The 16,824-nt window shown below is 34.6% G+C and overlaps 2 protein-coding genes across 2 annotated transcripts; one reads left to right on the top strand and one right to left on the bottom strand.

Annotated features, from left to right (window-relative positions):
• Positions 1 to 2,362: 2,362 nt before the first annotated feature.
• On the bottom strand, positions 2,363 to 3,057 carry LOC134229771 (putative nuclease HARBI1). The gene is made up of 2 exons (XM_062711566.1): positions 2,976 to 3,057; positions 2,363 to 2,724 (listed from the first exon to the last, which is right to left on the bottom strand). The coding sequence occupies exons 1-2, from the start codon at positions 3,055 to 3,057 to the stop codon at positions 2,363 to 2,365; spliced, it is 444 nt and encodes a 147-aa protein (XP_062567550.1).
• Positions 3,058 to 4,378: 1,321 nt separating this feature from the next.
• LOC134229750 (alpha-centractin-like) lies at positions 4,379 to 15,766 on the top strand. The gene is made up of 11 exons (XM_062711537.1): positions 4,379 to 4,494; positions 6,061 to 6,125; positions 6,393 to 6,468; positions 6,628 to 6,753; positions 9,454 to 9,578; positions 9,727 to 9,943; positions 10,184 to 10,276; positions 10,966 to 11,140; positions 12,439 to 12,500; positions 14,159 to 14,199; positions 14,434 to 15,766. Exons 1-11 carry the CDS (start codon positions 4,444 to 4,446, stop codon positions 14,534 to 14,536), a joined length of 1,134 nt encoding a protein of 377 aa, XP_062567521.1. The 5' UTR covers positions 4,379 to 4,443; the 3' UTR covers positions 14,537 to 15,766.
• Positions 15,767 to 16,824: the final 1,058 nt, after the last annotated feature.

The raw sequence follows: 16,824 nt of genomic DNA, 5'->3' as shown, positions 1-16,824 counted from the left end.
CGAGCACTCTCCACCGGCAAGTGGTGACGTCTCCATATGAGTGAAAAATTCTCGAGAGGGACGTTAAACAACTTTCGATCAATCAATCAACTTCCTTTACACATCTTCCTAAGTAGCTTTCAACATTTCAGGCCCCGGGGATTATGAAGCAGTTTTAGACTCAAGTCAAGATTAATAATTTTGCTTTAAGTTTTATCATAGCAGTGGCAGATCCAGGAATCTTAGAAGGGGAACCCGAACATTTTTGGGGCAGGGTAGGAGCCCACAGCAACACCCAAAAAATTGATTTATTAAATCTTATGTATATTTTGGTCACAAAAGTGGAAGCTTTCCGCTGCAATGACCAGCACTTCTGAGGAGATAGCCAGGATAGATTCTACCGGAGAAAGCGCTTTACTATAAACCGAGGTCCCGTGTCGAAGGAGGACCCACTTTGACAAGGGGCTTCGGTTTACACGGTCTCATCTGAAGGACCGGTCTCCACGTCCCACAAACAAGTGGCATCTCTTTAATATTAGGGGTCCAAAAATTGTGCACATTAAATTAACCTGATAACTTGTTACTACGCCATTATTGTAACAGAAAATCGTTCATATAATGTAACCATAAAAAGGGGAGCTCAATATTTCAGTTCGATTTTTTAAAAGAAGGAATGCCAAGCCAAAATTTTATTTTATAGATCTTTGGGAAATCACTACTATCGGACTTTCATTGATGAAACCAGAACTTGATACTTAGTATCAAGTTCTGGTTTCATCAATGAAAGTCCGATATTAGCTCTTGATTATTTTAAATGATCTGTTTTTGCATTTTTTTTAAGAGAAAATGAACAAAAAAAACTTTTATTTGCATTTTTATAAGATGCTTTGGAGTTAAAAATTTGCTGTTAATGAATGCATCATATATTCACAAATAATGTGTTTTATTTTCATAAATAATTTTTAAAATAAAAATGTTTATCCAACATTTCTTTACACATTTTATTTAGCATTAATAATATTCATTTTTTAACGTAGAACCTACGTCGTATGACATCATATAAGAGCAAATGTTGAACCGTCGTAAAGCATTTTAAGGACATACGCAAGGTTAAGCCCGTGTCACACTGTCACGATTTTTGGCTACGATAGAGTACGAGTTAAAAAATCGCAGTAATTCGGCGTTCATCGTAGAGATAGTCGTAGGATATCTTCTTAACTCGTGTTTCATCGTAGCAAATCGCCAAACGCGGCGATTGTTTTGAGCATGTTCAAAACAATCGTGGCCACGGTACGATTTTTAATTATCCGTAAGCGATCGTACAGAAATCGCAATACACTCGTACACATAATCGTTGTAAATCTTCAACGTTCGTGGGACACTCGTAGAAATTCGTAGAACTTCCGACTCTGCGAGTTTCCTACGATTTATCGCGAGTGTCCCACGAGTTTCTTCGAGTGTTTCTCGACTCAAAAGGAATGTCCTACGATTTCATGCGAATATGATACGAACACATGCGATTGACGGCGAGTGCAATACAAGTACCGTGCGAGTGAACTGCGAAAAAGTGCGATTGTACGTGTTGACTGATTGCTGATTGCTCCTTATTCACGGTATGGATTATTTTAAGTTATGATTGGTGTTTTATGTTATTTTTATTTTCTTTACAAAGTACATTGTACTGTAATGATTATCATTAAAGTTACTGATCTACATGTAAATGTACATGTAATTCAGTTGTTGATTGTCAGGCTTTACACATATGTAATTACGAGTGTTTGCATTTTAAGTTTGTGTTTTATTTCTAATTTGTTCAGAGAATGAGTATTAACATTGTCCAATGCTTCACGTTTATTGATACACAATAAATTTAAAACAATATCCTGATTCATTTATTCATTTACAATATGGTACATTTAAATAAAACGGCCGTCAGCAGAATCATCAGAACACACATACAAATCTTAAAAATCATAATCATTATATCATGTCATTCTGCCAGGGAACCGCCCTAGCAGGTGAGTTGTAATAGTGCTTCAGGTACAGTCTCTGGGTCTTCGCTGCTATAGTTGCTCGATTACATCCACCAACGTTATTCAAGTCTGTAAGGTTTGCACAGTCTCTCCAAGCTCGCGGAACCACGTGATGATTTAAGTCCTGCTGGTCAAGATTTTCGTTTTGGATATTTGGAAATCTCATTCGCATGAAATTATGAAGACAGCAACATGCTAATACAATAGATGAAAAAGTTTCTGGTTCTTGACGCATTGGAGCTAAGAGGCATTGCCATCTGTTGGCAAGTAATCCAAATGCATTTTCTACAACGCGCCTTGCTCTGCTGAGTTACGCTCCTCATTGGTCAATGTCTTTCTTGCGAAAGGTTTCATAAGCCATGTCCTGATAAGGAAGGCGTCATCACCCACGATGAAATTCTGTTATCATTTGGTAGAGGGGCATCTTCTGGAAATCCAATATTATGATTTTCGACGACATCTTTTAATTCTGAGTTGTTAAACACTGTAGCATCTGATGCAGAACCATTTGCACCTACGTCAACCCAGATGAACTTATAATCAGCATCAACAAGCCCCATAAGAATGAGGAGGTGGAACCCTTTGTAGTTGTAATAAAGTGATCCTCCGTTTCGAGGGCATTTTATAGCAATATGTTTCCCATCCAAGGCACCAAGGACATGGTCCAGGTTCCTTCTATTTCTGAACTGCTCAGCTATTTGTTGCCACTCATCTGTAGTTGTTGGTCATTTAATTACTTCATCAGCATATTCCGCTACTATACTTTCAAAACTTCACGAACCAGCTAGGAAATCGTATTATGTGGAACTCGAAATCCGTACATCAGACTTGTGTAAGACTCTCCTGTTGCTAAATGCCGAAGTGTAATGGCCAACTTTAATCCAGGTTTCAAAGCCTATCTGAACCATGTGTCTTGTTTTTGTAATCTAGGACTCAATCTGTCTACAAGCTCTCTAAACATACCTGGCTCTACTCTGAGAAAGTCTGGCTCTACTGTGAGAAAGTTTTTGAATGACAATACATCCTCCGTTTCAAGTTCTTTCATCAAGCGATCGAAATATCCACACTGAGTCCGTCTGGTGATCCATGGTCTTATCCAGTATCTTCTTCTTTGCCTCTGTGGACGCCCGTTATGTAATAAATGGCAATTGCCTCGTCATTTTCTGCAATATTCTGATCAAGTTCCCCCAAATATTGCAGCAGTTGAAGCCTCCGCACGGTAGCTACTGCCATAATTATACAACTTCGAAATTAAGCAACCCTTTCCCTCTATATATATATACTCAAATCAAGTATAGTCGTAAGAACTCGTCACTGTTCGTGGGAATATCGTGTGTGCATCGTACAGACTCGTAGGTATTCGTAAGAGCTTCGTTTAAAATCGTGTCTTATCGTACAAATTCGTGTAAAGATCGTATGGCGTTCGCTATGTGATCGTCCTTGTTCGTACATAACTCGACAAAACTCGTTCTGTTATCGTATAAGCCTCGTACATTGTTGAGCGGACATCGTAGTCGTATCGTGACACACTGAAAAAAAATCATCCTCTGTCAAAAAATGCTAGGCTAGCGTGACGATTGTCGGCGATTTATGGTTTTTTGTAAGTCGTCTGGAATCGTAGCAAAAATCGTGACAGTGTGACACGGCCTTACCTACTGATAATTTTTCAAGATATTCTTAATTTAAGATTATAGTGCCATCAGATGTTCATAGACAAAAAATCAGCATGTATTACCAGGGGTTTTTGGAAGATATTAAATTATGAAAACGTTTGCATTATTCAAAGAAAAATATGCAAAAATTACAATACATAATTTCCAGATTTTTTTCCATCAAAATTGTTTTAGAAGAGGTGTACAGATTCATATATAGAAATTAAAATTATTGCACACAGGTCCTTCATTTAGTGGAATTCTTAAACTTCAGGGAAGAGCCAAATAATTTATAAAGTTCAAACTACGTTGTGTATGACCTTAATTGCAAATAAGACCCATTTTTTTTTTATTTTCTGTGAAAATATGAAAAAAAAATGTATAAAATAATAATTACCTAATATCGGCCTTTCAATGCTGAAATCGTAGTTGAAAAGGAATGTCTTAAAGATCTATCAAATAAAATTCTGTTATGGCATTCAGGACTACTTAAACACTGACGTGTAGTGTTTTTAACTTAATAAGATGATGATTACAAAATTGGGATGATTTATATAGAATTATAAAGAAATATTTTATTTCACAATAATTGATATTATGATCCACTGTTAAGTCGTAAAAAAAATTGGATAAATAACATTCACACAATAAAAGCAAAAGCATGCTGTGTTTCTTGATATATTATTCCGGACTCATTATTTATTACAACTTGGTTTTAAATTGTATGCACTTCCGATCAATAAATGAATGTGTCTGCAAGTTGAGGCAGTAAATATTAGATGGAAACTTACGCAGATGTGATAGCTAACCAGCCCGTTGTAATAGACAATGTAAGCAAAGGGTCATGTATATTCTTTTTCTGAATGAAGCATCACTTACGCCACTTGGGTTACAGGCAAAATGTAAACAATGACTCATTTTGACCGAGTTTCCTCAACACTCCAGATTTTTAAAGGACCTTTTAAAATCTTTTGCCGCTCTTTACACCATTAAAAATAGAAAGTCATACTATCTATAGCTTTATTCCAATCCATATACATGCTTTGTAGCAATATTATGTCTAGTTTCAAAAGTGTGTACCATTAGACCATCATTGTGAATAGTGAAAAATTGGCCAATTACTGAGGAAGTAAGAATGTACTTTCACCAAGTAATAGTTCATTGTTGCATTCCCCCCTTAGTAAGAATAATGAATACACATCAGTTTGATATTTTACACTGGTAGAGTTCTTACTTTGCCTGTGATACATTTGGAATATGATGCCAGTGGGTGTGGCAAGTTCTTTGTATATGGTTTTCATCACTGCAGTCTATCCCAAAAGCACCGGTCCATTGGACATAACATGTGAAAATCTTATTGGTTTGATGCACTAACTAGTAAAAGCGGTCCGTTTGTCTGAGGTTTGTTTTGGTTGGGTTTTAAATTATATATGTCCTATTTCATCATGTAGACACTTTAACTAATACCAAAACACATTATTAAAAATGTTTTGTTGATTAATTGTGATTGTTTTAAAGCCTACTTCCGCCAAGATGTCTCTTAAATATTTCGATTGAACTGTACATTAGTGTACCAGGAAAGAAAAAGAAATATTTCGGTTAATTTTTTTAATGTGTTATCTGTTTATTGATTCATATGCTATGAAGTAAGTCAAGTAACATCGCTATGATCATTATATGATAAAGTTTTGGACCGGTGAAAATTTGTTTGGTCCTGTGAAATTGTGTTAACTGTCTCTCCAAATCCTGTGGTGATTTTTCTTTTTCGCAAAAACTGTCACTGGACAGTAAGTTGGAAAGAGATTTATCGTGGCATATTAACTTATAATGAATTGTGACAAAGAAAAGGGGTAGAACTTTTGTTTTTGCATTTTAAAGAGATTATCTACATCTGTAGTTGCATGTCACAGAATTCTATAGATTGGGCTTTAATCTGCTGAGGAAAGCAAATTTTGTTGTCTTGAGGTGTTAAATGAAGCTGTCTAACTTTGAGTCTCAGACTACTTCCTCTTCCAGTTGGTGCCTGTTTTTGCAGTGCAAATAAAAAATGAGCTTTTATATTGTTTGGTTTTAGTGCTTGGTATTTTCTTTGCTTTTAATATTAACGTTGTTTCTTTGGAAAATTAAGAAGACATTTCGAACTTCTGAATAACTGCAATAAGCTGATAACCAAGTTCTTGGAACACAGTAACATCATTGAATAAGTAATAATAGAGAACATGAAAGCTTTTATCCCATCCCAAGAGAGTTGGTGGGGATATAGTAATAGTCTTGCTTGTGTGGGTGCAGTTGGATTTGTATGTCCTTGCGTCTTGTATGAAATGCTGCCTTGATTTATGGTATGCTCTTTTTATATATGCTGGATTTTCTGCTTTAATTATTTGATTATTTTTTAGGGGTCTGGGGTTATCAAAGCAGGATTTGCAGGAGACCAAGTACCAAAATACCACTTTCCAAACTTGTGAGTTAACTTAAACCATTGATAATAATCTCTAAACATTTCACAATATATTGTGTGTCTACAAAAGACATATAACCAGGCATGTCTTTCAAAAAAAAAAAAAATACTTTCAAATATTTTAAAATCAAAGTTTCAATACTTTTAAAAAGTTTTTTTTTCCCTTGACAGCAGAAAAAAATAAAATTTTTAAAATTAAGATTCTTAGTTCATAAACAGCACATACCCAGGTATCAGTCTCAACTTCTAATGCTTTGTTTTATATTGCAGTGTGGGAAGACCAAAGCATGTGAGGGTAATGGCAGGTGCCCTAGAAGGGGACGTCTTTCTAGGCCCAGAAGCAGAGGTTATTTAATTCAATAAACAATAAATTTAGCTTAAAATTTCTTTAGAGTAGATAAATGTCATGGAAATATCACAGTACTGGTTACAACAATAAATGTAGCATTTTAAAATGGTCTTTAAATGAGAAGGAAATAAAATGTATGATGACTTTTATTGATAGGAACACAGAGGACTTCTGACCATTAGATACCCCATGGAGCATGGTATAGTGAAAGACTGGAATGATATGGAGAGAATTTGGCAGTATATTTATTCCAAAGACCAATTACAAACTTTTTCAGAAGAGGTAGACTTAAGACTATAGTTTGTTTAATTTGCAATGTGACATGATGTTTGGTTTTTATACGCCCGTCTTAAGACGGGACGTAATATGTTATAGGCTTCGTGTCCGTCCGTCTGTCCGTCTGTCTGTTAGCTTTTTCGTTTCCGGCTCATAACTTTAATACTACTAGGCCTAGGATTATCAAACTTTGTCATCTGATGCATCGCTCTGACCTTTATTTAAGAAGTTATAGCCAAATATGGAAAAATCCTTTCCGGCCCATAACTAGAAAACCATAAGACCTACAATCATCAAACTTGGCCAGTTTATGCATCTTAGGTAGAAGGTGTGTCCCGACCTATTTCAAGGTCACTGTGACCTTTAATTTAAGTGAATTTTAAAAAAAAAATGTGTCTTTTTACTATTCATTTACACATCCCAAATAATGTAAGAGTATTGCACTGTTCATAATAAAAAAGTGTTAAATCAAGAAAATACTTATTTTTTTTAAGCATATACTTGACAGCAATCTATAACAAATATAATGTATGTCAGAGAAATCCTGCCTCTCCCATGAGTGTAATTATCAAGCACTGGTCAGGAAGAATTTTGATAACAGAAAATTGCATGTCAAATTAGAGAGAAATTAATGGGTTTTGAGTGCGAGGAGCTAGCATTGGTGTTATCTATATCCCTTGAGTATTGGGCAAATGGGTAAGCCTGTTTGATTAAAAATAGCTCTTGTTGACTAGCTTAAGTTTTAACATGAATTTGATGAAAAGTAATTAAAACTAATTTGATATTGCATAATAGAGTAATCTGATATTATGTAATATTATTATGCCCCCCTTCGAAGAAGGGAGGGCATATTGCTTTGCTGCTGTCTGTCGGTCGGTCTGTCGGTCCGTCGGTCTGTCGGTCCACTTAGTTTCCCCCTTGGACTTAGAAAAATTTCAATTATTTGCAGTTTCCGTTCATTTTCTTCAAAACCATTGCACATACTGAGATGAAATTTAGTATACAGATATATCACATGAATATCTGGGTCAAGTTCTGTTTTGGGTACGATCGCACCATTTTTCACAGAGTTATGCCCCTTGGACTTAGAAAAATTTCAATTATTTGCAGTTTCCGTTCATTTTCTTCAAAACCATTGCACATACTGAGATGAAATTTAGTATACAGATATATCACATGAATATCTGGGTCAAGTTCTGTTTTGGGTACGATCGCACCATTTTTCACAGAGTTATGCCCCTTGGACTTAGAAAAATTTCAATTATTTGCAGTTTCCGTTCATTTTCTTCAAAACCATTGCACATACTGAGATGAAATTTAGTATACAGATTAATCAGATGAATATCTAAATCAAGTTCTGTTTTGGGTATGATCGCACCATTTTTCACAGAGTTATGTCCCTTGGACTTAGAAAAATTTCGATTATTTGCAGTTTCCATTCATTTTCTTCACAACCGTTGCACATACTGAGATGAAATTTAGTATACAGATTAATCAGATGAATATCTAAATCAAGTTTTGTTTTGGGTATGATCGCACCATTTTTCACAGAGTTATGCCCCTTGGACTTAGAAAAATTTCAATTATTTGCAGTTTCCGTTCATTTTCTTCACAACTGTTGCACATACTGAGATGAAATTTAGTATACAGATTAATCAGATGAATATCTAAATCAAGTTCTGTTTTGGGTACGATCGCACCACTTTTCACAGAGTTATGTCCCTTGGACTTAGAACAATTTCAATTATTTGCAGTTTCAGTTCATTTTCTTCACAACTGTTCAAATACTGAGATGAAATTTAGTATACAGATTTATCAGATGAATATCTAGGTCAAATTTTGTTCTATGTACTATCGTGCCATTTTTGACAGAGTTTTGCCACTTGGGCTTGGAAAAATTCCAATTTGGGGGGAGGGGGGCATAAGTGTTTTACAAACATCTCTTGTTAATTTAAAAACTAATTTTTTGGGGTGGGGTGGAATCAGCATGTCCATATGAATTACATATTAAAACCTGTCTGACATTAAATCTCAACCAAAAAAAAAATCTTTGAGTATTTTATTAAATTTATAGTAGATAGTGCAGACCCATTCATCTCTTGGTAGTAATGAGTAGACAAGCATCCAGTTAAAGATTAGTTAATGAGTTCAATGTAGGAAGGCTAGCTGTCTCAGTCGCTCTGATTAAGCAGTGACCTTATCTGTACCCTTTGGGGATTAGACAGAAGAACTGCTGGTCAGTTTATAACATATGTCATTTGATGGCCAGCCTTTTCTTTTCAAAATTAATTTGGTATAGATTAAGTTGTTAAGACTAATTTGATGATGGGCATTTGACAAGGTCTAACACAACCAGCACAGAAATCTATCAGTGATGTAATATTTATTATAATTGATGCCTACGTCACAGGGGATGGATAAATATTTTAAGGAATGGAAAAATCATCGAAATCTTAGAATCAAGGTTGATGTGATTTTCTTGCACCTAAACTGTTCAAGAAAATTGTAATTTTTGACGGGCGTATCATGCTGTGGCGCGGCACTTTATTCAATATAAAGTGTACCTGTGGACTAAATATCAAAGTTGTATCATTCTCGTGTAAATTACATATTTATTTTACAGTGTATTATCATGTAAATCAGTTAAAATTCATGCATCTTTGAATGATTAAAATTAAATTTAAAATCCATTGTTTCTTTTTCCAGCATCCTGTGCTGTTAACAGAGGCACCACTTAACCCAAGAAAAAATAGAGAAAAAGCAGCAGAAATATTTTTCGAGACTTTTAATGTGCCAGCTCTGTACATTTCCATGCAGGCAGTGCTTAGTTTGTAAGTCATTTTAGTTGATGCTTAACTTTGCAGATATCTGTTAAAGAGTAACAAGCAAACACCTAAATACAAAAAAAAATTCTCAGTACATGTATTATTTCTTTGTCCATTTGTTATAATAAATAACTGATTTTGAAATTTCCTTTAGATATGCCACAGGAAAAACAACAGGCGTAGTATTAGATTCTGGAGATGGGGTAACGCATGCTGTCCCGATCTACGAGGGCTTTGCGATGCCACACAGCATAATGAGGTCGGATGTCGCTGGCAGGGATGTCACACGATATCTTAGACTGCTTCTTAGGAAAGAAGGATACAATTTCCATACATCTGCTGAACTTGAAATTGTTAGAACCATCAAAGAGGTTTGGAAATTAACACTTTAATCTATGGAGAAATCTTCCTAAAATTTTGTAATTTTTTTTAGAAACTCCATTTTCCTTTGTTTTGAGTTGACAAATGCTGAAGGTTGTTTTTCAGTTTTTGTCAGTTATATGATTCATGTACATGTATTGTTATATTTCAATGTTTGTTTCTTTTAATGTTAAGCAGGAAAAAGATAAAAAAAAAATTTGATGACAAATTGACTGGGTTTTTTTTTTCAGAGAGCCTGCTATTTGTCAGATAATCCCCTTAAGGAAGAGACAGTAGAGGGAGAAAAGTCACAGTATACGTTACCTGATGGAAGTGTTATTGAGGTCAGTCAAAAAAAAATATAGGCATATGTACTGTGTAGATATAAGTAAATTTGAATTCAAATGCTGTGTAATTAAACATTGAATACAAACATTTCTTTTTTTATAATTGAATGATTGTTGCCCACCTGCTTAAAGCTGAACACAATTTGAAAAGGAATTTGTTCGCCATATTCAATTGGTTTCTCACTATATCTGAGGTCCCTTACATAAAGCCACTGACTTGGTCACTGTTCAGTGTAATCAGTCATCACCAGCATAGACAGATGTTTACATGCTATACAGTACTCAAGAGCTACAAGAAATAGCTGCACTTCTTCTAAAGCAGTAGAGTAAGATATAAAAGAAACTTAATTACAACAGTTGCACAGGTCAGGGCAGTATACAAACAAACACAAATACACGTAACTGCATTTATGTAAACAAAGATAGTGCAAGATAACCAGCAAGAACAAGTGTCACCAATCCACGCCAATACCCGTGACAATAAAGCAGTCAGTTGTAATATGCCTATTTACACGAGTCATGTTCAGCATTAAGGTATGGCATATGTTTACGAGTAAATGATAGGTTTTCATGTACAAACTTTTAGAAAGAACACAACAGTACCTGTTAGTTACTGTTGATTACTCAGGAATACAAAACAAACTTTATGTAACATATAATTTACATGATGTACATATTTACTGTAGATTGGTCCTGCTAAGTTCAGAGCACCAGAAGTCCTGTTTCGACCAGACTTAATCGGAGAAGAGTTTGAAGGGATACATGAAGTGCTTGCTTACTCCATTAGAAAGTCAGACATGGATCTCCGGCGAATGCTCTTCTCCAACGTAGTCCTGTCAGGAGGATCAACACTTTTCAAAAGTAGGAACAGTTCTATCAATTTGACTATGATGTTTAATTTGTTTAATTGAATTAATTAAATTGAAAGAAACATTTGATATACACTGGATTTAAAAAAGGAAATGGCAATGTTTAGAATTGTTGTGTAATGTTACCGTATAACGGGTAATTTTTACAGCCGTAAATTTTTACGAATTTCTGTTGAAATAGGGTAATTTTATTATTTACGCCTTAAATTTTTATGAATTGAGCATGTCGGTAAAAAATTAAAATCATCAGAGGTGAAGTTTCAGCAATGTTTTGGCATTTTGAGTGCGTTAACATACATATACACGTGTTTTAAATGTCTGGACAACCCGATTTAAAATCAAAACGAAATTGTTCATGTGATAAGGAGTGTCGATTCCTTAAGTGATACGTTTATTCATTTAAATACCTTTATATATATATATCACATGCCCTGAATTTATTCCTTTGTCAATTAATACACATGTTTACGCATCATTATTGTTGCGCACCACATGCCCGTCTTCATTTTAATGAAAACAAAGAGAGACAACTCAAGCCATCATGATTAAGTTGACAGAATTACAGGGGACACGCGGATTATGATGCCATAAAATGTCGAAGTTTTTACTGGAAGGAAATAAAAAGAAGAAAGGGTCAAAGTCCTGAAAAACGGATATAATTTGAAGACTTCAATCTGTAATAATTAAGCCATTATCAGAAATTATGCGTCCTGTAAGAGTAACCAGGTAATTGACGATGTTTGTATATTTTGTGCATTAATTAAGATTTACTTGTTTGATCCTAATCGATAATCAATTAAAAAATTCCCAAAAATACCAACGAGTGTCAGTACTAATTCTATAGCCTCCGGGTATTTAGCTAAATGGCAATGATAGCATTGAAATACTCTCATAATACGATGTTCAAAATTTAGGCGAGACATTTTTTACTTCTGTGAAATTTTACTCGTTTAAATTTTACGAATTTTTGAAACTTGTAAAAATTAGCAGCACGTAAAAAATACCCGTTATACGGTATTTTCTTAGAAATACAGGTAGTTATCAAGAACCATACAGGTAGTTATCAGGAACCATACAGGTAGTTATCAAGAACCATACAGGTAGTTATCAGGAACCATACAGGTAGTTATCAGGAACCATACAGGTAGTTATCAGGAACCATACAGGTAGTTATCAAGAACCATACAGGTAGTTATCAGGAACCATACAGGTAGTTATCAGGAACCATACAGGTAGTTATCAGGAACCATTTACTTTTAAAAATTGGTAAACTTATATTCTATTTTACAGGATTTGGTGATAGACTTTTAAGTGAATTAAAGAAACTAGCCCCAAAAGATATAAAAATTAGGGTAAGTTCGAAGTTCAGTTGCTTTACTCTTATTTACTTGTACTTTAATTCTTAATTATGGTTGACAGGAAGGTTGCTTATGACCCAAGTTATTCTTTAACATTGAGCCAAGAACATTTTGGCAAATTCAAGGAAACTTGAAAAAAAAATTGCAGGGAATATGTATGGGAGACTCATACATACTGTAAATCACTATATTTTCATGACATCTTATTTTTGCTAGAATTCTTTTTTTGTATTAGCAAGAATTAAATGTTTGCAATTAAATGTTCGCAAGTAGACATACTCGCATAATTACACGAAAATAAAGTTCTTATGTATAAAAGGTGATTTACAGTAAGACAAAGGCCGCATAAGACCTGATGGTGTATCTTGATCTTAACTCTAGTTATTTTGCCAAGTTCATGATTTCATGCAGTACTTCAAAAATGTGCTTTATTTGTTTCCTGGCAACATACAACATAATATCAGAGAAACAATGGGATTGAATATTCACTTGCAGAAAAATTTAAACTTTGTTGCTTTAGCACAATTTTTAGCTCACCTGAGCCGAAGGCTCAAGTGAGCTTTTCTGATCACATTTTGTCCGTTGTCTATCCGTCTGTTTGTCTGTAAACTTTTCACATTTTCGACTTTTCTTCTCAAGAACCACAGGGCCAATTTTGACCAAACTTGGTACAAAGCATCCTTGGGTGAAGGGGAATTTAAATTGTTAAAATGAAAGGCCAAGTCCTCTCACAAGGGGAGATAATCAAGGAAAGACAAAATTAGGGTGGGGTCATTAAAAAATCTTCTTCTCAAGATCCAGTGGGCCAAGAAAGCTGAAACTTACGTGGAAGCATCATGGGGTAGTGTAGATTTTAAATTGTTAAAATCATGACCCCCGGGGATAGGGCGGGTCCACAATAGGGAATCCATTTTTTACATAGAAATATATAGGAAAAATCTTTTAAAATCTTTTTCTCAAGAACCAGTGGGCCAGAATAACTGAAACTTATGTGGAAGCATCCTGGGGTAGTGTAGATTCTAAATTGTTAAAATTATGACCCCCGGGGGTAGGGCGGGGCCACAATAGGGAATCCAAGTTTTACATAGAAATGTATAGGAAAAATCTTTAAAAATCTTCTTCTCAAGAACCAGTGGACCAGAATAACTGAAACTTATGTGGAAGCATCCTGGGGTAGTGTAGATTCTAAATTGTTTAAATCATGACCCCCGGGGGTAGGGCCGGGCCACAATAGGGAATCCAAGTTTTACATAGAAATATATAGGAAAAACCTTCTTCTCAAGAACCAGTTGGCCAGGAAAGCTGAAACATAGGTGAAATCATCCTGGGGTGGTGTAGATTCTAAATTGTTAAAATCAAGTTGGGGGTGGTGGTGGGGAGGGGTAGGGGGCCACAATAGATATAAGAAGAGGGGAAATCTGGTAAAGAACTGCATCACCAAAGTTACTCAGGTGAGCGATGTGGCCCATTGGCCCCTTGTTTAAACTCTAGTTTGTGTTTTAAACCTAATTAAAAGCTACAGGTATTTGTTAGAAGTTAACAAGGATATGGTTGAGGATATAAACAATTTGAGCTGAACACTATGATTGAAATGAAAATTGAGCCATTGATTTATTTTACATATTTTATTGCAAATCTGTCTTGCATTTTAGATATCTGCTCCTCAAGAAAGGTTATACTCAACTTGGATAGGGTAAGTACCATAGATTTCTTTTTATAGATTTGGTTAAAATTTAAGAAAGTCACACAATTCCAATGGATCCATCAGTTTGTGAGAAAATGCATCGTAAAAATCTTAAAAATATTAATGACAAGAACATGCAGGGGCTTGATGGGAAAAAATCATTGCCAGTTACGTAGCATCATTTCGTTATTTAAAAAAAAAAAAGCACCACTGAATGCAACAGCCTTTTACTTTTTTTTGCAGTGGTTCCATTTTAGCTTCCCTGGACACTTTCAAGAAAATGTGGGTGTCGAAACGTGAATATAATGAAGAAGGATTGAAGGCCATTCACAGAAAGACATTCTAACCATGTACAAAGCTAGAAACCATCTATTTATGATCAACCTACAAGCATGTGACAGTTGATGCAGGGAAGGGGTGTGGGAAAAAGAACAAATGCTTTTTTTTTGTACATTATAAGTGGTATAAGTATGGTGTATACATTTAATTTGCAGCAACTGTATTTATTGTCTATGGTTGATTTAATAGTCATTTTTTATTATTAGTGCTGATATTAAAAGCAGTCTTGCCCCGACTTATTGAAAGTGAGGTGCATTCCAATAAATGGTCAGGTGGTCTTCCACTTTTCATAAAGGAGTTTTTGTACCCTTTAGTTTGACTGTTGGGACTTTCAAGGTTATGGGAGAAATTGTGGTTTGAACCAGCCTCTTTTGAACATGTCCACTGGAAAACACTTCATGTTATAAAGTTTAGAGATGATAAAGCTTTTGTGTTCAGCTTTGATATTGCCTCTACATTTTGCAATTGATGTTTTCTACATATCTGTCTTTAAAGGCCACCATTTCATTACTAACAATTTTTTTTCAGAACTGTTCTTTATCCAAGAATCAGTTTCAAGAAATATTTAAATCTATTCAAAAGTTGGATTTTTTCTTTTACATACATGTACTTTTGAGAATTTATTTATTTGTTAAATTATTTAAAAAATTGAAATCAAATGACCATATTGCAGAAGAGCACATTAATATAAAATAAATTGTTTACTCTCCTTTATGTTGGCACGAATGTTGAAGAGAAAAACTGGCACTATTTTTTTGGATGATCACAGGGAAGGCTTCGAGGTCACAAGGTTGTAAAGTGACTCTCCACACACACAAAGTGCAATAATACATATACAGGACTTGTCTATTATGGATTGTAGTCAGGTTTTTTAAACACCTTTTTTTGTTATAAATCATGTGCAAACAAACCTTGTAACTGTCCAATTTTGGTTGTTAAGTCATACATGTACCAATTCATGAATGGTTAACAATTGTATTTTCGTACAAATTGTTTTAAGTTATTGTAAAATCATATTTTTTTTTGTTTAGCACAAAATGTTGAAAAAAAAAGATATAATAAATTCATTGAGCTTATGCATAAAACTGTTGAGAAGAGAGATATAACAATTTTGGTTAAGTTTATTATACATATGCTTTTTACATTCATTTGTATTTTTGGTACAGTGCTTGTAAACAACTAGAAAATATTATGTAAATAACAGAAGACAACAAATCAAATAAACTATTTGAAATTACCCGGGTGTAATTCAGATTTTAGTTTCCTTAATGAATTCAAATTTGAAATGAATTTACAGTATGTACATGTACAGAATACCATAATTCGTGAAGTACATTAAATTTTTTTAATTTCAGAATATTTCCATATTTAGCTATTATTGCCACATTTAAATAAAAGGACATCTGTAAGCTTTCCAGCAATATCACTGCAACATATGTTCGGAAAGAGATGCTTTTTTCTACCCAAAATGCAAGTTTTTGAAGCTGAGTAATTCAAATTACTTTTTTCTATGGACATTAATGCTTACATATGTAATTACATGTACTTAAAAATCCCCAAAGCTGCAAGACAGCATGTACATAAATATGTTTGAGATTACTTGCTACCACTTGCTCAAAACATCAACATGATATACAGAGGTCTGCTAAACAAAATGAATATACAATGCAAGGTGAAGTGCTTATCAGAATTCCTTATTCCTCTAACAAAATATGTGCTAGTGTTTTGAACATTCACTCTGTTCAACAGCATCAGGTATGTTTATTTGATACATCACCAAAGTCAACATCAATACGCTCAACATAAAGAACAACCATTGAGCTCTAAACTGGAATATATGACACATTAGGTTTTGTAAACCTTCAATAAATATATATACTGGTAATTATGTACATCAAATACAAGCTTCAGAATAGTTACACTGAATCAAATACAAGCTTCAGAATAGTTACATTGAGCAATTAGTTTTTCTCCAATTTGACTCCATGATTTCATAAATGCAAAAATAAAAAAGTTGTTTTTGTGAAACACTGATGCCCTGAATGGCAGTTTATGCCTAGGGTTGAACTTTCTCAAATGCAGCTCAAGGTCAAAAGCACTACTGAATTAAATATCCCCTTAGATTCCAAAAAATCCCCTGTTGTCCCCCTGTCAGTCCCTGACATTTTCCTGTCTCTCCCTGACTTTCTCCTATGATCCCCTGTCGTTGTCCCTGCTCTCCCTGTCCAGTCCCTGTCGTCCCCTGTCGTTGTCCCTGCCCTCCCTGTCTACTCCCTGTCGTCCCCTGACATTCTC

This window comes from Saccostrea cucullata, unplaced genomic scaffold (assembly GCF_032062105.1).
Source record: "Saccostrea cucullata isolate Sc308-1 unplaced genomic scaffold, CSIRO_AGI_Scuc_v1 ctg287, whole genome shotgun sequence".
Lineage (NCBI taxonomy): Eukaryota > Metazoa > Mollusca > Bivalvia > Ostreida > Ostreidae > Saccostrea > Saccostrea cuccullata.
Note: the sequence above shows the minus strand (reverse complement) of the source record. Positions and strands in the feature narration are given on the sequence as shown.